The following is a 25,807-nucleotide window of genomic DNA, read 5'->3' as shown; positions in this document are numbered from 1 at the left end:
ATGGGACAACCCGGGATGACGGCTGGAATTACCAACCACTCCAGCATCTTTGCTGAGAGGTAGGAAAAAGGTCCCTGAGAAGACGAGGCCCTGCACCTCCCGCGCCAGGCCCCGGGCCCCTTCCATGGACACACGCTGCCTCTGGCTGCAGGGAGAGAGGCCAGGCACGGCCCACAGGAGCCTTACCGTCCCGGAGGAACGTGTCGGCAAAGTAGAGACAGCGCACCACGCCCGAGAGCGAGTCGTCGGCCGACCGGGGCTCAATCCGCCGCTGCACGGGGGTCATCTCCATGTCGTGGGGGCAGGCCTGTTCCGCCAGCTGGGCATTGGCTTCCTGTACCTAGTCACAAGGGGGCGTGAGGAGGAAGGACCAAGTCACGGGCACAGACATCCAGCTCTCCTGGGCCTCTCCAGCATGCATACAGTGCCCAGCAATGAGCAGAAACTGAACCAATGCTCATCACTGAGGGACTGACGGGCTCCCATCCAGGAAGGCTTCTTGGTATTTCTCTGTCTCTCTCAGTCTCTCTCTCCCCTCCCCCCTTACCATCTGTCTTAGAATCAATACTATATATTGGTTCCAAGGCAGAAGAGTGACCCTAGCCCAGGGTCACCCAGCGAGGAAGTGTCTGAGGCCAGATTTGAACCCAGGCCCTCCCGTCTAGAGGCCCGGCTCTCAATCCACTGAGCTCCCTCGCTGTCCTCTTGCCCAACACATTTTCTTGATCAGAGTCTTCTCTCCTTAAAAGGAATGTTTTCAACCAGGCCACTAAACATTTACCAATATTGAGGCTTTAAAAATTCTAAAGTGAAGGGGCAGTAAAATGGCTCGGTAGGCCCAAGCCTGGGTCCAAATGCAGCCTCAGACACTTCCTAGTTGTGTGACCTTGAGCAAGTCACTTAATCCCAATGGTCCAACCCTGCCCATTCCTCTGCCTTGGAAGAGATGATCAATCAAATCTGATCGGAAATCAGGCCAGACAGAAGATAAAGACTAAAAAATTACAGTGAAAACAAAGAAACTCTGACTTCCTTCTCTCTGAATCTTCACTTTTCTCACCCAGGTAGGCCCCTTCTCCCACCCCCGGCATGCCAAAGGGCTGCCATCATCTCTGGGGTCGGAGGAAGAAATGATAAATATACCAAAGAGCACCCTCCAGCCCACCGCCCAACCTTGCCATTCTCTCAAGTCTCCCTTTCATAATAAAAGCTTTCCTTTCCCCAGACGGTCCCAAAGACCTCCATGAGAAGGGATTGAGGTTCATCGGATCCCTGGAATGTTCGGGCTCACAGCTGTCTCACCTTGGGATGAGGAACCCAGAGCCAAAGGGGCAGAGCCCGGATGGGACGGAACGGAGCCCTCAGGGGAGCCCTTCCTCCCCATCCCTTCTTCGTACCTTGCTGTTGGGGCTCTGTGGGTTGGTCCGCTTCTTGCTAGAGACGCGGCTCTTCCGGATTCGCCGGAAGGACTGCCTCAAGGACTTCTTCAGGGACTTGACCCTGGACAGGGGTCCCTCCATGGCTAGGGAGTCGTTGGGATGGAGGGTGCACCTGGGAGGGAGGGAGGGAGCATTTGGGGGGGCCGAGGCAGCTGGAGGGTTCCGTCCTCCAGGGGGGCGCTCAGCTCCCGGCTCACAAAGGTGGGCACCGATGGGCCGCCGCTGCCGCTTTCCTGCCCATCTGCTCCCGAGAAAGGAAGCAAGAACAATAGTGCAGACTGTATCCAAGTGTGTGTCGTCCCCGCCTTGGGAGAACAGGGGGCTCGGGCTTCGTGGAGCGCTCTGGGGGCTCTTTCACGCCTTTCTTCACATTCCTAGTGGTCGGGTCCACCCGCTCCCCCAGGAGGGTTCGGGGAGCCCCCTTGGACTGCCAAGAAGGGCCAGGCTGGATTCTTTAGGGAATCCGTTTTAGCAGTTCATTCCTCTGGGTGAAGCACTGGCTGCCTTGGCTTAAAAAATGCAGATGCAAGGACTGACCTCTATCATACAGATGGAGTCATGGAGGCCCTAAAAAGGCCAGTTGTGGCTGGGGAAGAGGCCCAGGAACCTGGGGAAGGGGAGGGACAAGGAGGGAGCCAGGGATGTTAGAGAACTGCCTTCGTTAGCCAGCCAAGCCCATGGATCTCAGGGAAGAAACTGAAAATAGCAATGGAGGGGGGATAGGGCGAGCACCCAGAACAATGGGTCCGGTTTTCTACTTCAAGGGGCCGCTAGGTGATAGCGTGTTGGGCCTGGAGTCAGGAAGACCCAAGTTCAAATCTGGCCTCAGAGCTGCAAGCTGTGTGATGCTGGATGAGTCATTTAGCCTCTGTTTGCCTCACTTTCCTCATTTGTAAAATCAGGATAATAACAGGAGCTATCTCCCAGGGTTGTTATGAGGATGGAATGAAATAATAACTGCAAAGTGCCTGGCCTATAAGAAGCATTATAAATAGTCCCCACCCATCCATCCATTCATCCATCCATCTTCCCACCCATCTATCCATCCATCCATCCATTCATTCATCCATCTACCCATCCACCACCCATCCATCCATCCACCCATCCATCCATCCACCTATCCATCTACCCACCCACCCATCCATCCATCCATCCACCTATCCATCTACCCACCCACCCACCCATCCATCCACCCACCCATCCATCCATCCATCCACCTGTTATTAATATTACTAGGTAATCCAGAAGCTCGTCTTCTTGAGTTCAATCTTGATTTTACGTGCTGTGTCACATTTTCCCCCTCATTTGTTTGCATGTTTCCTCATATGTAAAATGAGGTAGAGAAGAAAATGGCAGCCATTGCAGTATCTTTGCCACAAAGAGACCCAAAAGGGGCCACAAAGAGCCAAACACAAGGGAACGATAACCACAAAATTAATTTTTTTAGTCTCTTTCTCCACGGATGGATCCTTCTGTCATAGAATCAGTACGACTCTTGGTTCCAAGGCACGTAAAGGCTAGCCCATTGGGATCACGTGGTACGTCCAGGGTCCAAACGCTAGGAAGTGTCTGAGGTCAGATTTGAACCCAGGATCTCCCGTCTCCAGGTCTAGCTCTCTATCCATTGTCCAGCCCTCTGCCCCATCCCTTCTTACTTCTAAAGGTCTATTCCTCCTCCCACCCCCATTCTAACCCACCAAAGGCCACCCCGTGTTCCCATTCCTTTGACACCTTTCTCTCAGGGGGCTCACTTAGAGAAAACAGAAGCCAACGGATGACTCTTGGGGTGCCAACAAGCAGCCTAGGAGGTATGTGGAACTAGAGCTTCCTACGAGTCCAAAGGAGGAAACTCCCAGGGTAAACTGAGGCATTGAGAGGCCTGGGGAGGGGCTCGGACAGGGGTGTGCCCAGGCCTCTTGGGGACGTACTTTGAAGCCTGGCTCATGGACAAGGGAAGGAAGTTCACATCTAAACGCGCTTCCCCTGGGGTAACTCTTTCCTAAGCTCCCCATAACGGCTGAGAAGGGCCTGGCGGAGCTGGTGGCTCGCAGGGCTCTGCCCTCCCCTCGAGCCAGGGATGCCAGGCTTGGGAAAGAAGGGGTTCGGCTCGCTTGCCCCCGGCACGGCGGCCGTGGCTAGACTCCACGCGAAGCCTTCTGGGACGAGAGAGGGCCAGAGACAAAGTGAGGGACGCCCCCTGGGAGCCCCCCTAAACTGTCACAGCCACGAAGCCCGGACAGGCTCGCTGGGAGACCAGGACGCCTGCACAGCCCAGCCCGGCCGTCAGCGACGGGCCCTACCTGGCCAGCACCGGATTCCGGCGCTGATAGTCAAACAGTCCAAAACCGTGGCTGGTCCCGAAGGCCACGAGGTTCCACTCGGAATGCAGAGTGACGGCGGTCACGGCGGCCGGGGGCAGGCACTGCACCAGCACGGCGGGCTGGAAGCCGGCGGGGAAGGCCAGGGAGCCGCTCCTGGGGCTCAGCTGGTCGTGGCCTTTCCAGGTGAAGCCCTCGCGGTCCTGGAGCAGGTCCATGGTGGCGACGCTGACTTGGTGCTCGGACTTCTCGTCGCTCAGCTCCATGACAAGCACCTGGCGGGGGGGGGACAGGAGAGGGCGGGTCTGGAGATGGGAGGTCCTGGGTTCGAGCAAGGCCCCAGACACTCCCCAGACCGCGGCCAAGTCACGTCACCCCTATCACCCTCGTGACTCTGCCTCGGAAGCCACACGGGTCTTTAAAGCAAACCAAAAACGCCGGCCCTTCTCCTTGCCTTTGTTTCCCCATCTCCAGGCTGCCACCAAGACTGGTCACATTTCTCCTTGCAATGTTTCCTGAACTTGCGCCCGCTCCTGGGACAGCTGGCCGGCCTTCGCCACCTCTCCCTTGGACTCTGCCACAGCCAAATCCCTGCCCAGGTTCAGACCCAGCCTTCCCTGGCCGGAGGTCTTCCCCTCCAGCCACCGCTCAGGCCGCTCACAGAACTCTGCCCCGCGCGGTGAATGAATGGCCCCCACCCGCTCCTCTCCTGCCCGGACCAGAAGCTCCCAAGCAGCAGAGCCGCGCTTTTGCCTTGAAAATGGCTTTTCAATCACGCACAGCTCCATAGATGGACACGAGATTTCCTAAAGCACGTCTGCTCAGGAACTCCAAGCTCCCAACTGCCTCCAGGGGAAATAGAGGTTCTGTGTGACATAACCTTCATAACCCGACCCCTCCGGCCTTCCAGTGCTCTTACTCTGATGCTGTGACACTGCTCTCCTGACTTCCTTCCTTCCTTCTTTCCTTCCTTCTTTCTCTCTCCCTCTCCCTCTCTGTCTCTCACCCCCTCTCTCTGTCTCTCTCTCCCTCTCCCTCTCTGTCTCTCCTTCTCTCTCTCTCTCTCTCTGTCTCTCTCTCTGTCTCTCTCTCTGTCTCTGTCTCTCTCCCCCTCTGTCTCTCTCCCTCTCTCTTCCCCTCTCCTCCCCGTCTCTCTCCCACTCTCTGTCTCTCCTTCTCTCTCTTTCTGTCTCTCTCTCTCTTCCCCTCTTCCCCTTTTTCTGTCTCTCTCTCTCTCTCTCTCCCTCTCCCCCCTCTTTTTCTGTCTCTCTCCCTCTCTCTCTGTCTCTTTCTGTCTCTCTCCCTCTCTCCCCTCTCTCATTCTCTGTCTCTCTCCCTCTCCCCCTCAGTCTCCCCCCACCTTCTCTCCCTCCCTCCCTCCCTCCTTCCTTTCTTTCCCATTACTTCCTATCTTAGAATCAATACTGTGTATTGGTTCCAAGGGAGAAGAGGAACAATAGCTTGGTAATGGGGGTTAAGTGACTTGCCCAGGGTCACCCAGCTGGGAAGTGTCTCCTGGATATCTCATAAATAAGACACCCCATCTCTGGGCTCTGGGCATTTTCTCTGGCTGTCCCCTGTGCCTGGAATGTTTTCCCTCCTCTGACTACTGACCACTGGCTTTAGTTCTAATGAAAATCTCACCGCCTAGAGGAAGTTTTCCCCAAACTCTCTTAATTCTTTCTTCTGTTATTTCCCCTTTCCCCCATTTATAGCTCACTTTGTGTTTATCTGTTTGCATGTTGGCCCCTCCATTAGACTCCTTGAGGCAAAGACTGTCCTTTGTGTCCCTCCAGTGCCCGGCACAGGGTTGGCATTTGGTAAATGTTCCCAGAATTTCGCTGAAATGTACCGAGCCTAATTCTCTCCTTTCCTAGTAGAGGAACTGAGGCCAGAGAGAGGAAGCGACTTGCCTTGTAGAAGTGCCCGAGATGGGATCTGGGATGGGTCTCCCAGTGAAGATCTAATTCAGGGCACTCGGGATTTGCTTGGGCAGTAGGCGGTGCAGTGGACAGAGCACCAGACTGGAATCAGGGAGACTCTTCCAGAATTCAAACCTGGCCTCAGACCCTTACTAGCAACGTGACCCTGAGCAAGTGCCTCAGTTTCCTCAACTAGAAAACGAGCTGGAGAGGAAAAAAGAAACCACTCCAATATCCGTCCAGAAAACCCCAAAGAGGGCCATGCAGAGCACCGCTGAAACCAGTGAATAAGACCAGAGCCGCCGTCGAGAAGGATGTTCAATGAGGGGCTCATTGAAGTTCCTGTCTATGGTGGTTGCTGTTCGGTAGTTTCAGGTGTGCCTGACCCTCCGGTGCCCCATGGGGGGTTTTCTTGGCAAAGATAGAGGCGTGGCCAGCCATTTCCTCCTCCAGCTCATTCTAGAGAAGGGGAAACTGAGGCAAAGGGGCTGAAGGTTCTCGCGGAGCACCTGCCGTCCATTGTCTCCCCGCCACTTCCAAAGCCTCTACATTAGGACCTCAGCCTGGGAGAGGACCACCTACCTGCCCAGCGGTGCCGGCCACCACCATCTTGGCTGTGTATTTGCACAGGGAGATCTTCTGAATGCCAAGCCGAGGGTCATCGCTGTAGGGGTCAAAACATCCCACCTGCGTGGACAGACGAAGGAAACGAGAGGTCAAAGAAGGGGCACGAGCGGGGCACAACCCCCCGCAGCGTCGTCCCTGCGACGGGCACTCAGGAGAACTTTTAAGCGTGTCCAACTCCCCGCAGAAACAAGTCCGGACGCCGAAGATCCGGATTCTCTCCTCCCCTCCTCTGCCTCTGCCCAGCCTGGCATGGCTGAGATCAGTGGCTTCATTCCGTGCCTGTCTCCACGCTGTGACGGACGACGCACGTCGAGAAGCAAAGAGAGCGGCGGATGGCAGGCTCTGACGCGCCTCAGACTCCGGGGATCCCCTCTTGGTCTGCGGTCCAGCGTCCTCGCGGGTGTCCTGCAGCTGCTCAGCCCTTCTCAGCTCCTCCTCCTGTCCTGCTTCTGCCACGTCTCGCTCACTCGCTTCACTTCGCATCTGCTCACAGAAGTCTTTCCGGGTTTTTCTGATTTTACCCTGTTTCGTCTCTTGTGGTACAAGTTTTCCATCACAAGCTTCTCCCCCGCTTGTTCAGCTGCCCCAGTGGACGGGCATCCCCGCCCTTTCCAATTCTCCGACGCCCCAAAAAGAGCAGCTACAAATGTTTCTCCAGGCAGGTCCTTCCCCGTTTATGCAGGAGAACCTGAAAGGCAGCCGGCCTCAGGTTTGGTGCCTACGGAAAGAGCACACTTAAGCCCTCCCTACGGCAGAGAGCCTGGAAAGCCGGATTCTGCTGAATCGTTTCTGAAAAGGGCGATCAGCCAACAATAGGCAGGGGGTCTGGGGGGAGGCGGGGTCCACCCCGAAAGGCCGGCAAAAGCCTGTCCAGTCACTTTTCAGAAAGGACACCTTTGATGCCCAACAACGGTCGTCGGCTGTTTTATAGAAACAAGAAAAAGGCACGACAACAGGGCAGGGCGCTGGCTCCTTGGCGGCCCCTTCTTTGTCCTTGTTCGGTTGTGTCTGACTCTTCATGACGCCTCTTTGGGGGCTTTCTGGCAATACTGGAATGCTCTGCCATTTCTTTCTCTGACTCATTTTACAGATGAGGAAACCGAGGCAAACAGTTAGGTGTCTTGCCCAGGGTCACACAGCAAGGAAGTGTCTGAACTTAGGAAGACGAGTCTTCCTGACTGACTCCTGGTTTGGCACGCCATCCACTGAACCACGTGCCTCCCCCAATCAAGGTTTTGACTGCTCTCCATTTTTAAAGGGTGGGTGGCTCCTTTCAATCCGGCATGATTAAGTTGCTATGATTACTCCGTCTTTTCATCTTTACCAATTCTTCTCCTTTGTCGATGACTTCGGCTTACACTGATTGATGATGAGGACTGCTTTGAAACAGATGATGAGGGAATGGCTCCCACATCAGTAATCAGTCTCTTCTGTCTTAATAGAAGAGTCCATTTTTTTCTTATGATGCTGTTTTGGTTTTTAACCTTTACCAAACTGGTCTTCTAAAGCCCAAGTCTCTCCCTCTCTCTCCTTCCTTCCCCCATCCTTTTTCCCCCTGCCTTTCCCATTCTCTCTCTCATTCTCTCTCCCTGTCTCTCTTTCTCTTTCTGTCTCCCTCCCTCTCTCTCTCTGTCTCTCTCTCTCCCTCTCTTTCTGTGTCTCTCTCACTCTCTCCCTCTCTGTCTCTCTCTTTCTGTCTCTCTCACTCTGTCTCTCTGTCTCTGTCTCTCTCTCCCTTCCTCCCTCCCTCCCTCCCTCTCTCATCCAGTGGCTCCTAATTACCTCCTGGATCAAGATTTTCAAAGTCCTTCAAGACCCAGCCCCTTCCTGTCTTTCCAGGCTTCTTGGCTTTTTGTTGTTCCTTGAACACAAGACACCCTATCTCCTAGCCTCCTGAATTTTCACTGGTTGTCCCCAGGCCTGGAATTCTTTCCCTCCTAGTCACCACTTCTGCCTTCCTTCAAGTCCCAGCTAAAGTCTCCAGTCTGCAATCCTTTTTCTTGCTGTCTTGATGACCTAATTTCGCTTGAGTGCACCTTATTTACATGGTCTTCCCCAATAGATTTTGAGTTCCTTGAAGGCAGGGACCGCTTTCACCGTTTCTGTATTTCGCACACAGCACAGAGGAGGCATTTCATAAATGCTTCTCTTGACGCTTCTATTTTGCTACCTTGGAGCATGTGACAAAAAAAAGTTCTCTACTGACTTCCCTGAGCTAAGCCCGCGAACGAGCCTTCCATCCAGCTGCAAGGCCTTCTGTCCTTTGGTTCCATTTAAAACGAGCCCGTCAGCTTGGATGTAGCACAACGTCCCTCGTAGCGTATCCATTCCCTGAATGGCTGGCCAAAGACCTCACACTTAAACCTTCCATGGCTAAATCAATATCTGTTAGGGAATGCCCCTGTTCACCCCCTGACAGCTTTCAGAACTGAAGACTAAAGCAGAGTATTTTTTAAAGACCCTGTTCTTAGGATCCACACGATGCACCAGTTCCCAAGGCAAAACACAATGGAGGGGAAGTGACTTGCCCAGGGTCACACAGCTAAGAAGCGTTTGGCCCACATTTGAACCCAGGACATCTCCAGGCCTGACTCTCAATCCACTGAGCCACCTTGTTGCCCCCAAAGACTATATTATTTTGTCCTTTTCTATGTCTCCCAAATTTGTGAGTTAGTACCTAAACCTGTGGTGAACCTCCTTTATCTAGGCCAGCTCTCAAACGACAGGCTGTCTGTGGCTGCAGCCCACTGAAGCCTTCCACAGTTTGGAAGCCTGCCAGCTCTCAGAGCCCACAGGCGGGACCTCTGAAAAGCCAGGCTTGGGTGGAGAGTCCTGGGGAATGGCGAGCCTGCAGAGCCTGTGTGTGGCCCAATGGAAGGGAGCAGATCCCAGAGTGATACGTTTTCTCCTGATGGCAATGGGAGAAACGATTCTTGCTCAGATACGCTCTCAACTCCGGGAGTCCACTGGTTGTTCGTCCTTTGTTTCCAGAGGTCTGATGACATGTTGGGGAGAGGTTTGCCTTGCACATGAAATGAACTTAAGGAAGGCAGAACTGCACAAAGTCCTCAGAAGAGTGGTAAAGGCTAGGCTAATGGGGTTAAAAAGTGATTTGCTCAGAGTAGGAAGTGTCTGCGGCCAGATCTGAACCCAGGATCTCCCATCTCTGGGTCACCCAGATGCCCCCTCCTAGATTAGTTCTGAGCCACAATTGGGATCCCTGGAAGACTGACCACCCTCGAAGACTTCTCATTCCCTCCCAGGGACAGGAAAAACAAAGGGCCCCCTCCACGGGCCCCAGGGGTAGAGGCTCAGCGGGGTGGGGACCTCCGCTGGAGCAGGAAATGAGAACGATGGGGCTACCTTGTGGAAGGGGGGCCACTCTTCCTCGCTGGCTTGGTTTAGGCTCTCGGCATGTTCACAGTCCGTCTGGAAGATGTTCGCTGTGCCCAGCTTGTAGAGCGGCCTGAGAGACACTCCAGAGGCATCCCAGAAGCGTACCGTCCCGTCCTCATGGCTGGTTGGGGAAGGGAAAGGGAAGATAGGTCACTGGCCTCCCCCAGGAAGGAAGAACAGGGAGAACACCAAGGAGGTGCCTACCAAGCTAAGCAGCACAGGCTTTTTGCTTCTCAGTGCTCAGTCTGGAGCACTTTGAGTTGAGTTTCCCAGACTTCCACGAGGCATAATTATCTAATTAGCAACAAATTAGATGAGGATTTAAAAACTGCCAGCAAAACCCACAGGGAGAGCAGCCACCCAGGGACAATGGCCATCCAGGTCCCTTCTGAGGAGTGAAGGAAGAGAGGGTGGGCGGTGGCTCCAAGAACTCTGATCCTCGGCTTTTAAGGGCTCCCACCAGAAAGTGAGGACTTTAATGAAGAAGGAGCCGCTTCCTCCTTTTGCCTCTGACATTCATCAATGCGTCTAAAAGCACTGAGGTGGCTAGTGGCAAAGTGGATGGAGCACTGGAAAAACCACTGGGCAAGTCACTAAACCTCCGTGTGCCTCAGTCCTCTCAACTGTAAAACGGGGATAAGAAGAACCCAACAGGTTGGGTTATTGAGAGGATCAAATCAGATATTTGTAAAGGGCTTAGCTAAGTGGCTGTCACTTAACAAGGTGCCTTATAAATACTTGTTCTTTTCCCTTGTCCATTTCTACTCCTTGACATGTCTTTTGAGGTAATGAGCTCCCTAAGTTTGTGTGTGAAATCCGATTGGTCAAGTATGTCTTGAGGGGTACCAGGTGGAGCTCAGGACCTCCTGCCTCTAGGTCTGGCTCCACCCAATGAGCCGCCCAGCTATCCTGTGGTCTTTAAATTCTTGAAAAGCAAGAATGAGACTTTATTCTCCCGACACCGGGCTGGACATGAAATCGAGGGTCAACAAATAGCATTTCCTCCCCGGCTCCATGCCAGGCTCGGAGGAGGGAGGCGGACTGTGTCAGGATGGAAGATGGGCAGGGCTCAGAGGAAGAAGGGCATCCCAGCCCGAGGAGGGGCTGACGAGAGGAACGCAGAAAAGCGGAGGTTATGTAAAAAGAAGGAGCGGGGAGCCGAGACCAGAAATCTAAGTGGGGGCCGTGTTCAGGAGGGACTTGAGTACCAGGCTGGGCTTCGACGTTCTCCCCAAGGCAATGGGGGGCCTTCAGTGCAGAAGGCTCTTGAGAGGAGGGTGGGGAGTGGGTAGAAATTGCTGGCTGCACCGGCGAGGATTTATTTGTCTGTTTGGCCATCCCCTCATGGGGCGGGGGGGGGGGGACTACTCAGGATCAGGGCAGGCAGGAGGGAAACCAGTTGGGACTCCTCTGGAACTGATCCGGAGGCAGAAGAGTTCTTCGGTAGCCAGAATCGGGAAACAGGAAGCAAGGATTAGTTCCATTGTTCCTGGGAAGGGGCTGAGTCACCTCTGCTGATGTCATTTCTTGGCAGGTTCATTCCTGTGGGAGGCTGAGACTTCCCCCATCCGGGAGAACCCCTCTTCCTGCCCCTGGGAGGCTTCTCACCCAGACCGCCCCAGGGCCAAGGAATGGCTGGATTTTCAGGTCCCAGCATGGGTCCAAACAAACCCATTCCAGGGAAGGCCCCCAAGGCTCTAGGGAGGAGAAAGCCCCAACTAGGACCCAGGGAAGGGAAGAGTCAGGAAGGGGAAAGGAAGCTCGAAAGGGCAGGCAGGACAGGGACTCAGAGACTTGGGTGCTAACCCTGCTTCTGTCACTAAATGACTTGTCAATTTGGGTCGTTTATTTCCTGAGTGAAATGGAGAAAATGCCTCTCTCATAGGGCTGTTGAGGTATCCAATGAGATCCCCGATGGAGGAAGGTATGTTGCTAATTATAAAGTACCAAACAAGCCTTTAAAGGCCCCTGCTGGAAATTGGAATCAGGAAGCCTTGGGTTCGAATCCCACCTCTGACACTTACTAGCTGTGCGATCCTGAGCAAGTCTTAATTAACTTCTCTTAAGCCTCAGTTTCCACATCTGCAAAATAAGGGTATAGCGAGCAGCTTTGGCACCAGCAAATACCCCAATACAAATCCTACTTCCTACCCATTCTAGCCCCACGGACATGGCCTGCCCATGGCTTGGACGAGTCACTTGGGGGCCCTGAGGCAACCAGCCCTCTGAACTGTTAGCAGAAGAGCTGCTGCTATGAGAGGGGAAGGAGTATTGATGGGTGGAATTTTCCACATTAATGAAGTCAGAAATCTGGACCAAAGGAGAGGGAAAAGCCAGGCCTGCTGTACCAGCTTCAGGCTGAGGCTGAAGATCAAATGAGATTATGTATGTGAAGCCCTTTGCAAAATGGGTGCTGGTTATTGCAATTACAAACCTACGAGGCGGGAGGTCCTGGGTTCCAATCTGCCCAGTGTGACCCTGGGCAAGGCACCTGACCCCCATTTAGCCCTTACCCCTCTTCTGCCTTGGAGCCAATGCCCAGTATTAATTCTAAGCCATATGGTAAGAATTCAAACCCAGGCTCAGACACTTACCATATCTATCTGTGCAAGCCTAAATAAACCAGTTAACGTTTGCCTTAGTTTTCTCAATAAAACGGGGGTAATCATTGCACTAACTTCCCAGTGAAACTTAGGAGAGAACATTTGGAAAGCACTCTGCAAACCTTAAAGCGCCATATAGAGGCAGCAGCATGTTCAGTGGAGAGAGAGTGGCTGCCCCAACTTCTGTGTGGCATGGGAGCAAAGGCAGGAAGGAGAGCCGGTGTCTAGCTTTCCTGGAGTCAGTGGAGAGCGCGCTGGAGAGGGGCCATTAAGGAGCGGATCACATCTCAACTCGAGGCCGCTTAGTTCTTGGGAAGGGTCCATTCAGGAGGTCTCCCTGAGTTATTCAAGATGCAGAATCTGAAACCCAAGAGGGACTTGGGATCAAGACGAGCGTAAGAGGGAAAAGCCAAGAGAGCACTATTTCTCCCCGAGGCATTTTTGTTGGGGTTTTTGGTATCCATCTGCACGTTGGCAAGTTGCAAGCATACTTTACTCTGCCGCCATCTTGGTTCTCAAAAGAGGATGTCCAAAAGCCAAGAGGCAGAAGGAAGAAACAAAGCTTTAATCTGTATCTTCGACTCAGTGAGGTGGTGGGGTCCAGAGGTGGAAGGTGCCCTCTTGGACCAACCCAGCCAATGGCACCCACGTCCAGGACTGCTTGGGTCCTGCAAGGGCACGTCCCAACAGCTGACAATTTATACAGTAATTTTAGGCTTACAAGGCACCTTGCATGTATTATGCCACTTGATCTTCACAATGACCCTCTGAGATAGGATTCTCTTCATTTTACATATGAGGAAACTGAGGCTCAAAGAATTTGAGAGATTGGTTCAGAGTTACAGAGCTGGTGAAAGCCTAGTTCATCATGACTCAAGTCTACAGCTGTATCCATGGGGCCATGACCTTGGAAATCCAGTTCAATCTCATTTTAGGCTTAGTGAATATACGTGACTTGTTTAAGGCTACATATTGAGTTAGCAGCAGGATCTATTGTTGTTCTTCAGTTGTTTTCAGTTATATATGACTTGTCGTGAGTCCATTTGGGTTGTTTTGTTTTTTAGCAAAGCTATTGGAGTGGTTTGCCATTTCCTTCTCCCGCTCATTTTACAGATGAGGAAACTGAGGCAAACAGGGTAAAGTGACTTGCCCAGGGCCACAGACCTAGTAAGTATCTTGGGCCACATTTGAACTGGGGAAGAAGAGTCTTCTTGACTCCCGACCTGGTGCTCTACCCATTGGGACACCTAGCGCCCCAGGGCAGGGCTCTTTCCACTACATAAAGCTATTTTTGAACAGCTACCCATGGGGAATGATCTTATAACTTAATCCCTATCCAGAACTCAGGTCTGAACCTGAAAGAAGTGGGAGGAGATCAAAGACTCTCCATCTTCTAATGCCTTGAGAAGAGCCCAGCATTTACGGAAGCTCCACGGCAGACAGCTGACTAAAGGCTTGTGCCCGGGTTCTCTTCTGGGGTTCAGGCTGTGCTTTGGAGAGTGGAGCGGGGGTCTGGGTCTGCAGAAGAAATCGAGATGCAAAGGGTGCCTCTGCCTAGGCTGGAGCCTCCCCTCCTGGCACTGATGATCTGGCGTGCGGCTCAGGTAGCCCACAATCACCACTTCACAGAGGCAATCCTCGGCTCGCCAAACCTGTGGTTTTACGGACAGGACAGGCCAGCCCAGGAACTTGGCATATTTCCTCAGAGGCCACCGACACAAGGCCAGGCTTCCACCTTGTAGCCTATGTGGGCGCGTGCACACACTCAGTCTCCTGCTGTCACAGGCATGGTTTGTGGGTCGAAGCCCAGGAGCCAGAAGGGAGCCCGGAGACAACTGAGCCCAAGGCTCCTTCACGAGGGATCCGTGAGCAGATGTTTTGTGAACTTGGATGGGAAGAAAATGATCTTTACTTTCAACCATCTTTAAATGAAATAAAAACAACTCCTTCAATCATGAATTTTAAAACATTATTTTAAACATTATTCTGAGACGGAGTCTGTAGGTTTCACTAGGCTGCCAAATGTGTCCATGATTGGTAGGAATTGGTTTTTTTCTTTAAACCCTCACCTTCTGCCTTAGTACTGTATATTGGCTCCAGGGCAGAAGAGAGGTAAGAGCTAGGCAATGGGGGTCAAGTGACTTGCCTAGGGTCACACAGCTGGGAAGTGTCTGAGGCCACATTAGAACCCAGGACCTCCTGTCTCTAGGCCTGGATCTCCCTCCACTTAGCTGCCCAGCTGCCCCCTAAATTGGTTTTGTTTGATTATCCACGTTTATAACAGTTTGGTTTTTCTTGCTTCTTCAAGAGGAGGTGGGGAGAGAAAGGTGGGAGGGGGAGAATTTGGAGCTAAAAATAAAATAGAATTTAAGACAATTTCTTAAAAAGGGGTCCATTGACACAAAAAAGGTTAAAGGCCCCTGATCTAGCCCAACCTGACTCCTAAATCGATTTGCTCAAGATCACAGGCTAGCTGGTGGTGGAGTCAAGCCTCGGGTCACCTGACAAGCCTTACAATCTCCCTTGCCAGCCTTTCTTTGAGTCTTTGGAAACTACAGGGCTGTCCAGACCTCGGCTGGACTCCTGATGGTCTGGGGAAGGGGAGAGCCAGCAGGATGTGGCCTCAGAGGCTAAGGCTGCATCCCGCAGGATGCCTTATTCTTTTATTTTCTTCCTTTCTCTTCCTTTCTTTCTTCCTTCCTCTTCCTTTCTTTCTTTCTTCCTTTCTTTCTTTCTTCCTTCCTCTTCCTTTCTTTCTTCCTCTCTCTCTCTCTCTCTCTCTCTCTCTCTCTCTCTCTCTCTCTCTCTCTCTCTCTCTCTCTCTCTCTCTCTCTCTCTCTCTCCCCCCTTCCTTTCTGTATCAATTCTAAGACAGAAGAGTAGCAAGGGCTAGGCAAACCAGAGGGTCACACAGCTAGGAAGTGTCTGAGGCCACATTTAAACCCAGGTCCTCCCAACTTCAGGCCTGGAGCCCTCTCCACTGTGCTACCCAGCCATCCCTGCCCCAATCTCTTAAATGTCAAGCAGGTAAAGAAGCAGCTGGCGCTGGCCAGACACCAAACAAAGGCTGGATCTGGCAGCTACTCTTAGCAGGAAGACCAAGGGGGGCCCATGAAGGGAAAAGGAGGAGGGAGCTTCTTCCAGCCTCAGAGGCTGTAACTATTTTGATAATTTTCCTTTTCTCTCTCTTCCCCTTACTAGATTGTTTCAGGGCTTCCTCCTCAGGGAGTCTGCAGCCAACCCCAAGCCAATGCCTTGGCTGGGGCCCGGCCGGATCTTAGAGCTTCTCCCTCTCAATCCAGCAATTGCTCCCCCAGGCCCGGGAGGCCGAGATGCCCCAGAGAGAGGCAGAGAGAGAGCGGTGACCCGGCTCCAACAGCCCCAGCCAAAGGGCCCCACCACGCCAAAGGTCTGGCTCTTGGAAAGATACACCCTCAGGGCTGCTGCTCTCCAAGAAGCACTTCCCGGGGTTCATGGGGAGGAAGTTAGCACCGAAGGGCAGAGGAATTTGGCAAGGGAAGGAGCGTGGATGTGGGGCACCAGTGTTGCTGTCTGCAAAGCTGGCACTCTGTCCTGAATTTTCCCATCCCTGCCTTCCCTCCCCCCAAACATCTGCTGTTACTGACAAGTTAGGCTTGTGCATTCTGAAGGCCTTGAACTGAATGAAGCATATGATGTGCTTGGCTCCAACACACACACACACACACACACACACACACACACTCACTCACTCACACACACACACTCTCTCTCTCAGGGGCAGGTGGGAGGGGAAGTGCTAGCCAGAGGCCACGATACGTTCCATTAGGCCACCAGAAGGCCCTGGCACCTCAGGCTCCTCTCCTACCAACTTGGCTGGAGAATCTAGTCCTCTTCCCATCCCTACCCCAATTCCTCAGGGTGTCTGTCAGATGCTAGCCTAGGAGCAACCTGTGAGTAGAAGTGCAGGTCGGGTAGCAGATGGGAGAATGGCTCATCCAATGCCCTCTTTTTCTTTAAACCTGTATCTTTCATCTTAGACTCAATGCTGTGTATTGCTTCCAAGGCAGAAGAGCAGTAAGGGCTAAGCAATGGCAGTTAGGTGACTTGCCCAAGGTCACACAGCTAGGAAGTGTCTGAGGCCAGATTTGAACTCAGGACCTCCTGTACCCAATGCCTCATGGAGAATGACCAGCTTTCTGGAGGCCCTGCTGGGTGGTAAATGTAAGGAGAACATAGTCTTAGGGGAGAAGAAGGGGCAAGGGAGGAGGAAAACATACAGTAAAGGCAAAAGCCTGGGAGCAGACATTCCTACCCTGTCAACAGGAGTCCTCTCTGGGTAGGCTCTTGAGCTAAGTTCTTCCCTCCATTGATGGGCCAGTTCTAGATAAAGGAGAAAGAGAGAGGGATAAAGGAATTTGAAGGATGGGGGAAGGAGGGAAAGGGAGAAGAGAGAAAAGGAGAAAGAGAGAGGGATAGAGGAGACAGGACAGAGAAGAGAAGAGAGGAGATAAAGGAGAGAGAGGGATAGAAGAAGAGGAAGGATGGGGGAAAAGAGGGACAGGAAGGAGAAAAGAGAAGAAAAGAGAAAGAGAGAGGAATAGAGGAGGAAGGATGGGAAGAGGAGAAGGAGAGGCAAAGAGGAGATACCCATAGCCACACAGAAAAAGAAGAGTGTTAGCACCCAACATTCTCTCCTCTCCCACTCCTGTGCCCCCACGGTAGATGACCCAATCTAACGCCACAAAGCCAGGGTCCTATCCATGCCAACCCTCTTAAGTCTCTGGTTCTAAAAACCAACCCCAACCCCAAACCACGTCCCAGCCGGGGCCCCCAGAGAGATGAGCTCCCATGCCATGTCCCTGCTTCACGCACCATGGAAGCGAGCTGAGGGCTCTGCTGCTTTCCAGCACTTAGGATCCTCTCCCAAAGCTTGAGGGGGACGTTGGAAATATGGTAGGAGCAGGTGATGGCCGAGGAGTGGAGTGGGGCCAGGTATGGAGCCTGTACTGTGGGCCAGCCAGGAGTCTGCAGGTCAATCACCACCAGCTCCTCCTCCACCAGCACCACTAGGGCACTGGGGTTGTCAAAATCTGCAAGTGGGGAGGAGAGGCAGGGCTGAGGCCCGGGTCCAAGAAGGGGGAAGGCGGGTGGTCCGGGTGATGGGGGAGGGAGGACCCAAGTGCTCACCGTCCTCAGGCTCCGTGTTGTGCACCGTAAAGAAGTCGATCACCCGAGAGGTGAAGTCCAAAGTGACCAGGCTCTGGCCCTGCAGCACCGTCACACAGTGCCTGTCCCCGTAGCTGGCCCGGGGCATGCCCCCGCTGAAGATGATGAAGTGGTTTCTGCAGGGAGAGAGGAGGCGAGGATGCCGAGGATGGCAGCGACCCCTGATGGGTGCAGCCATCACCAAGCGCCCCTCGGAGGGGAGAGAGAAGCTCCGGCTCCAGCACCCTCACGCGCTTGTCCAGGGTCACAAATACACCATTATTGGATCCAGGGGGCAATCCAAGGAAGTAGTCTAGCTGGATGGAGCCAAAGATCACCTAATCGGGGGGCTCTTGCTCTGAGGTCTTTTAAATATCACGATTATGTAAACCCTTTCCTCGTTTTAGTATCAAAGAGCACCAAGGGCTAAGCAATCGGGGAAGTGACTCGCCCAGGGTCACCCACCCATTAAATTACAATTTACACAGACAAAACATGATTCAGAGAAAGAGTGAATAGGGTTCACCAGACTGCTAATGGGGTTAATCGTACCCCTGATCTGCTCCAACACCTTTCTTTGTACACATGAGCCAGAGGTAAAGAAACCCAATTAAAGGGTGGCTCAGTGGATTGAGAGTCAGGCCTGGAGTCACGAGGTCCTGGGTTCAAATCTAGCCTCTGACACTTCCCAACGAGGTCCTGGGTTCAAATCTAGCCCCGGACACTTCCCAGCTGTGTGACCCTGGGCAAATCATTTAACTCCCACTGCCTAGTCCTTACTGCTCTTCTGCCTTAGAACCCATACTTAGTATTGATTCTAAAACAGAAGAAAAGAGCTTAAAAAAAGGTCTCCCTGGGAGGGAGCATCAGAGAGGGGGGAGCCCTGCTGCAGAAATGGCCTGGAAAGCCAGAAGTCATTTCCCAGGGAAAGGGCAATGGAGTCAGGGGTTGCTGCCTTTGGGGGAGACCCAGGGCAGCCAAGAAGGACAGGAAATAAAATGGAAGGCCCAGAGGCCACTGCCCGCTCAGGGAGCTCCGCTGTCTGGGTAGAGGTAGGCTGCGCTGAGGGAAAAGGCTCTGCTGGGATGGGGAGGCACCGCTGAGGCACTGGATGCAGCCCCAGGCGTGGAGCCAGGAAGGTCCGAGTTCAAATCCAGTCTCGGGCACTGAATAGTGGGGTGACTCTGGGCAAGTTTGCCCGTGTTTCCTCGTCTATAAAACTGGGATCACGAGAGCTTCCTTTCCAGGGTTTCTTGGGAGGATCAAACTAGTATTGTGAGCAGCAGCCGTAGAATTAGCGCTCTTTGGGCAATCAAGAGAGTCTCTGCGGACTCCTGCAAGGACTTCGGATAACTGAATTGATGCCGTCCTTCTCCTTCCTGTGAAAGCCCAATCCGAGCCCAGGGAGGAGAAGCAGCCATCGGGACCCCCCAAAGTCTCCCCTGAATCTTCCCGGCAGCTTTCCGCGCTCTCTCCCCCTTCCACAGGACCAGGCTGGAGGGAGACCTAGAGAAGGGTCCCCCGGGGCTGGAGAGCGCCCCAAAGACCCCCCAATTTCACCGCCCACCCACGGATCACACCTACCCAGACTCACAGGTGCGCCAAAGGATTTTGTTGATGGCTTTGCAGGGAAAGGGACCTGGAAGGAAGGAAGATGGTGGGCCCGTCAGAGCAGAGCCCGACGGGCCGGGGAGCGCCAGTCTCATCAGAAGCGCCAGCCCTCGAACATCCCACACCGACATCCCCACTCATGCGGTGCGTCCTGCGGGCAGGGACCAGGGAGTTGTGGGCTCCCCTGCGCAGGTGCTCAGGAGAGACTTGATGGCTCCCTTTAGAGTGTGCGGAGAGAGTGTACCCGGCCCCACGGGCACATGGTGCCATCAGGGCAGGCATCTCCAGGAACTCTAGAGAAGGCCAGCAATGCCAAAATAAATAATTAAATAAATAAATGAATAAATAAATAAATGAAATAATTCATTTATTTATTTTAGTATGTTTTATAATATTTAATGAGGGGGATTAAAAGAATAAATTATAAATATGAAAAGTTAATAAATAATAACCCAATGGATAAAATAATTAAACTTCTATAATAAATGTTCTATAACATTCTAAAATAATTATATAATCTATAACTCATTTACACATAAATTATGTAATATGTCAATAGAGTATATGTTTATTCATAAATAAATGAAATAAAGAAGACCAATTAAGGCCAAAAAATTCTGACCCTCAAATCAAAAAGGTCAGAAAACAAGAGGCTGGAGGGGAGAGAACAGAGAAAGGCCTCTCCTAGGGCGCGGCTGGTTTTTAGAGAGCACTTACCTATACTTGAGTATCTAGGAGGGATCTAGCGGGTGCAAGTGGCTAGAGGGCTGGGTCTGGGGTCAGGAAGGCCCGAGTTCAAATCCAACCTCAGACACTCAGGGCAAGCCCCTTCACCTCTATTTGCCTCAATTTCCTCAACTATAAAATGGAGATAAGAGGATCTTCCTCCCAGAGGGGTTGTGAGGATCAAATGAGTTCCTATTTGTAGAAAATACTTAGCACAGAGCCTGGCACATAGGAGGGACTTTAGAAATGTTTATTTCCTTCTCCCCCTTCCCTAGATCTAAACACTGCATTTGATGCTCTTCCAACCCTGAGCACAGGTCCTGCAGGTTATGTGATGATACCTTATATATTATAGATATAATTGTACTGCAATACATACATGCGGGTGTATATGCGCGCACACACGCACACACACACACATATATTTTAATTATCCATTTATTTTTTAAGCCCTTACGGCCTTGTCTTAGAATCAATACTGACTATTGGTCCCAAGGCAGAAGAGTGGTCAGGGCTAGGCAAAGGGGTCAAGTGACTTGCCCAGGGTCACCCAGCTGGGCAGTGTCTGAGGATCTCTAGACATATTTATCTGTTTCCTGGGTCCTCCATTAGGCTGGGAGCTCCTTGAGGGTAGGGACTGTCTTTTGTTTCTTTTTGTATTCCCAGCACTTAGCACAGTTCCTGGAAGATAGTATATGCTAAATGAATATTATACTGAGGCAGCCAGGCCCCTTAATGGTAGAGAACAAAGTCTGGAGACAGGAGGTCCTGGGTTCAAATCTAGATTTAGACACTTCTTGGAACCCCAACTGCTTAATCCTTATTGATCTTCTGCCTTAGAATCTATATCTAGTATTGATTCTAAGACAGAAAGTAAGGGTTGTTTTTTTTTTAAGTTTGTTGGTTACGAAGCTAGTGTTAAAGGTAGGATTTGAATCCAGATATCATGCTAATTGCCTCCTCAGATACTTCCTAGCTGTGTGACCCTGGGCAAGTCACTTGACCCTCATTGCCTAGCTTTTACTATTCTTCCACTTTGGGACCAGTACACAGTATTAGACGGAATGTGTACGACAGAAGGTAGTGGTTTACAAATTAATGTTTAACTGACTCCGGAGGGCCAATGCCTCTCAGGTGGGAGGTGGTGGCCAAAAGGCATTGAAGGATGCACACATTTTTAGTCACAGGCCCTGGGCTGATCTGCTTTGCCCTACTGTACCTATCTGTTAGAGCTGTGACTTCCATTATGGCGGGTGATTGACTGGGCAGGAAATAGTCTAGGTAGAAAGGAATCATGGGAGAATGAACGTGAACTAAGCAAAGAAAATGGCGCCGAAGATGTTAAAAATATAGAACACTGGCACATCCACCAATCAACAGAGGCAAAGCATCAGGGCCTGGGCTGCACAAATCCGAGGCCCCCCCAGAGTGCTCCCAAAGCCCCCGGCCTGGCCGTCCTCTCACACAAGTCTGCCGGGCCAGCCCTCGCGCAGGGGGCCATGGGAGGCCATCGAGCCCCGCCTCCTCTGGGCGGGGACCTGGGTCACGTGGGGGGAGGGGCTCACCATAGGGCACGGTGGAGGTGGTGGGCTGCAGCGTCCAGGCGCTGTCCTCGCTCACGGACCAGACCAGGTAGCTGCCGTCGCTGTGGGAGCTCACCAGGATGCTGCCGCCGCGCTCCCAAGCAAGGCTTTCCAGCTGCTGCAGAGACAGAGTGGGGGAGGGGCTGCTGGGTGTTTGAATGGGATTCAATGTGGAGAATCCGGAGGATCGTTATGACCTTCCCGGCGTTTCTGCTGGAGTCACAGTTTGGGGGCACTTTTTGGATCAAGATGAAAAACCATCTTTAAGTCATGATTTCGCAGGCAGCCAGGTGGCTCAGTGGATGGAGAGCCAGGCCTAGAGAAGGAGGTCCTGGGTTCAAATCTAGCCTCAGACACTTCCCAGCTGGGTGACCCTGGGCAGGTCATTTACCCAGCCTTTGCCTGGCTGTCTTAGAATTGCTACTAGGGCGGAAAGTGAGGGTTTTTTGTCTTTTTTAGAAATATGTTTCCATGCTTACAGGATACATTTTCTTCCCAACCCCCTCCTGGAACCGACAAGCAACTCCCCTGGGTCCTACAAAGGTTCTCACTGGGCGCCTCGGTCCACACTTCGTTTCTGCAATGGAGCCGTCTTAAGGCCACACCCCAGATCACGTGCCCGCGTGACCACGTGATCGGGCCTGTTTTCTTCTGCGTGTCTATCCCCACAGCTCGGAAAGCAAGGATTAAAACAGGAGAATCACACAGAAAGATTCCTTTGTTACAAACATGAATGACGGGACGTTTGGAGTGACCCCATTCCAGTGGGCTTGCTTGGCAGCTGTGGGAGAGGGGGAAGAGGCAACCGAGGAAGCAAAGGTCAAATAGACAAAGGATCGCGCAGGGCGGGTAAACTGAGGGCTCAGGCATGCCCAGCCCTGCCTGGATGCTCGCCAGCCTACCTGGTTTCCTAAGAAAAGGTGGTCGATGTGCCTGGTGCTCTGGTCCCAGAGGACGACCAGGCCCCGGCTGTAGCCAATGAGAATCTTGGAGGGGTCCCGAGGATGTTCCTGGAGGGATTCCACTGGTCCCAGGGCCTTCCCACACCTGTAATCATCCGGCAGGCTGCAAACAGAAACATAATGCGGTGACACATACCGCTGAACTTCCTGCACAAGGGCAAAGGAAGGAGCCACGAGGGGACCTTGAAGTGCTTGAGGGCAGATAAGAGCTGCCCTAGAAGACTCCCAGGGATACCTCCCAGCCTGCTGAGAAGAAAACTTGGAGGGACGCAAAGATAGTCTAAATTCTTCCAGATCTCTGGCTCACATTTAAATCCGTAGCTACCACGAAGGATTATTATTCCTTTGCGTTTAAAAAACACACCTCAGGGACAGCTAGAGGGCTCAATGGATAGAGAGCCAGGCCTTGAGATGGGAGGTCCTGGGTTCAAATCTGTGTGACCCTGGGCAAGTCACTTAACCCCCACTGCCTAGCCCTCACTGCTCTTCTGTCTTGGAACCAATGCATGATATTGATTCTATAATGGAAGGTTACGGTTAAAATAAAAAAAAGAAACCGAGTCATCTGAAATTATAGTTATAATTGATATAATTATCTGCATAATTATATAAATTATAATTGATATAAATATAAATATAAAAATCAAAGAAGGGGTATGAGAAGGCACCTCCCTCCCTTAGGGTGTGGAACACTCCAAATAACACCCGAATTGTTTTGATAAGTTGGCCTTACAGAATCAATACTGTGTATTACAAGGCAGAAGAGCAGTAAGAAATAGGCAATTGGGGTTAAGGGACTTGCCCAGGGTCACACAGCTAGGAAGTAACTGAGGTCACATTTGAACCCAGGCTCTCTAGGCCCCGCTCCCCATCCACTGAGCCACCCAGCTGCCCCCTGGTCAGTTTCTTTGAACTATTTTTTCATTAAAACAACAACAACAAAACCATTACATTCTGTCTCAGACTCATTCCTGAGTATCGGTTCTAAGAAGAGCAGTAAGGACTAAGCAGTGGGGGTGAAGTGACTTGTCCAGGGTCACACAGCTAGGAAGTGTCTGAGGCCACATTTGAACCCAGGACCTCCCATCTCTGAGCCTGGCTCTTAATCCACTGAGCCACCCAGCTGCCCCCTGGACTGTTTTTTCTCCTCCTCTTTTTAAGTCTTCATTCTAAGGGATAGATTTCTGGGAAGAGATGGGGGTATATACTGGGACATATAGTCAACTAAAAACAAACAACACAAATTTACTAAAAATAAGAAACTACAGCGAGGTGGCTCAATAGACAGAGCCAGGCCAGAGATGGGAGGTCCTGGGTTCCAATTTAGCCTCGGACACTTCTGTCACTTAATCTCCATTCTTATACCTGATAGCTTTTCTGCCCTGGGACCTTGGTATTGAGTCTAAGGTGGAAGAGGAGGGTTTAAGAAAATAGGTGCCCTTCAAAACACAAAACCCGGAGATTTTGTGCGCAGGGGAGGCCCCTCATGGGTGCGTGTGGTGACCAGGGAGAGCTCCCTGGCCGGGCACGGAGGCAGTGGGGCAGGAGCGAGCATGGCGCAGGGCTTCTGGCCCAGGCCGGCCTGGCTCCACGGAATCAGAGAAGCATTTCCTACTGGAGCGCCGATGTGCGTGGCTCCGCCCCTCTGCTGACGCCCCGGAAGCGCCTCACCTCTGCAGGACCTCATCCTGGTAGAGCGTCTGCTCGTCCAGCAAGGCTAGGCTGCCGGGCCGCAGGAAGTAGACGCCGCCCCCTTCGGTGCCCAAGCAGGCCAGGCCGCAGGCCGCCGTCAGCAGGATCACGGTCACGCGGGTGACGCTGGGAGGAGAGCTGTGCAGAGAAGGGAGGGAGAGCCGGCTGAGCAGCGAGGCCGGGAGGGGGACGAGAGACAGGTGGGAAGGCCCAGCCAGAAGCGCCCATCCCAGCAGAGGCCCAGGCGCGGCCGGCCGTGGCTGGGGAGAGTCCGGAGGGGGCGTCCGGAGGGCTCTGGAGGAGGTTCAGACTCGGCTGTACTATTCTACGATCGACCGACTGGAAAGGGCAGGAGGAGGAATGGCGGGGAGGAGGGAGGGGCCCTGAGGCGCCTGATGATCGCTTGCAATTACTCTCTGCAGCTCGTCCTTAGGGACTCGCGTGCAGCTCTATCGAAGGGTCTCGGAGGGGCGGGCTCCCCATCCGGCTTTGGCAGAGGGAAAAGTGCCAGGACCGCCTGGGCTAGGCTCGGCCTGCCTCAAGGGTGGCCCGCAGCGGGGCCCTCGTCACCTCTCTGGCCTCGGTGTCCTCAGCCGTACGATAAGGAGACAGAGTCCCCTCAAGCCCCAAGTCTAGCTCTTCGGATACGGAAATGGAACGAGAGAAGAGAATAAACAAGAAACGGGCCAGGGTCTGAGCCCGCGGACGATGGACGCAGCGTCCAGAGGGGCGTCCACACTGGCCTGGCCAAGGACGAAGAGCGAATGCTAAAGTCCTGACAAACCACACCTACGGAGGGCTCTAAGGCTCACGGAGCCCCTCCCCCACAACTAGCGGGGGAGTGGGGAGTGGAGAATGCAAAGCTGCCCATTTTGCTGAAGACTGAGGCACGGAGACACTCGGCAAGGCGAGGAGCAAAAGAAGCTGCACTGGGCAGCCGAAAGCACGACATGTCAACGCCAGCCATTGTTTAGCTCCTACTTTCCCTCTTAGAATTAACGCCAAGCACTAGGCCTGAGGTCAGGTGGATCCACAAGCGAATTCTACCACACGTTTAAGGAACAACGCATTCCAATAAGTTACAAATTGTTCCAAAAACTAGGAGGAAAGAATACTAAACCCCTTTGATGTCACAAATGCCGTGTTGATGCCTAAATCAGGAAGAATAAAGAGGGAAAGAAAGCCATAGACCAAGACCCCTCCTGAGCTGACGATTTAGACCTTTGCCTTGGAATCAGTACCAAGTATTGGCTAGGCAGTGGGGATAAGGGATTTGTTTGTGTGTCCCTAAGTGTCTGGGAAGTGTCTGAGGTCACATTTAAATCCAGGCCCTCTTCTCTGGGTCTGGCTCTATCCACTGAGCCACCCAGCTGCCCTCTGTGTTACTTGGTTGTTTCAGTTGTGTCCAAATGTTGATGGCCCAATTTGGGGTTTTCATGGGAGAAATACGGGAGTGGCCTGTCGTTTCCTTCTCCAGCTCATTTTACAGAGGAGGAAACGGAGGCAAACAGGGTTAAGTGACTTGCCCAGGATCACACAGCTAGTAAATGCCAGATTGGAACTTGGGAAGCTGAATTTTCCTGACTGAAGGCCAGGCTGCTCTATCCAGGGGGCTGCCCAGCTACTGGGTGCTAGCTATTATTGTTATCCGGGGCAGATGTGATTTGAACCCAGCTGAGTCCAAATCCAGTATTCCTTCTACTGTGCCTCTTTCCAGAACTCCTTTAAGAGAGGGGAGGGA

The 25,807-nt window shown here is 52.6% G+C and overlaps 1 protein-coding gene across 3 annotated transcripts in view; it reads right to left on the bottom strand.

The window, feature by feature from the left end:
- The window catches only part of LLGL1 (LLGL scribble cell polarity complex component 1), a 76,505-nt gene that overhangs the window by 8,958 nt on the left and 41,740 nt on the right, over nt 1–25,807 (bottom strand). For all 3 annotated transcript variants that reach the window (XM_007497863.3, XM_007497864.3, XM_056803925.1), the window contains exons 4-15: nt 24,046–24,204; nt 22,315–22,477; nt 21,395–21,530; nt 19,077–19,131; nt 17,475–17,629; nt 17,160–17,377; nt 16,600–16,667; nt 9,670–9,823; nt 6,262–6,366; nt 3,740–4,032; nt 1,398–1,551; nt 187–340 (exon numbers count right to left, since the gene is read on the bottom strand). In XM_007497863.3, the coding sequence (XP_007497925.2) occupies nt 187–340; nt 1,398–1,551; nt 3,740–4,032; nt 6,262–6,366; nt 9,670–9,823; nt 16,600–16,667; nt 17,160–17,377; nt 17,475–17,629; nt 19,077–19,131; nt 21,395–21,530; nt 22,315–22,477; nt 24,046–24,204 (1,814 nt within the window). The remainder of the gene's footprint in view (nt 1–186; nt 341–1,397; nt 1,552–3,739; nt 4,033–6,261; nt 6,367–9,669; nt 9,824–16,599; nt 16,668–17,159; nt 17,378–17,474; nt 17,630–19,076; nt 19,132–21,394; nt 21,531–22,314; nt 22,478–24,045; nt 24,205–25,807) is intronic.

This window comes from Monodelphis domestica, chromosome 7 (assembly GCF_027887165.1).
Source record: "Monodelphis domestica isolate mMonDom1 chromosome 7, mMonDom1.pri, whole genome shotgun sequence".
Lineage (NCBI taxonomy): Eukaryota > Metazoa > Chordata > Mammalia > Didelphimorphia > Didelphidae > Monodelphis > Monodelphis domestica.
This window is presented reverse-complemented; position numbering and strand designations above follow the sequence as displayed.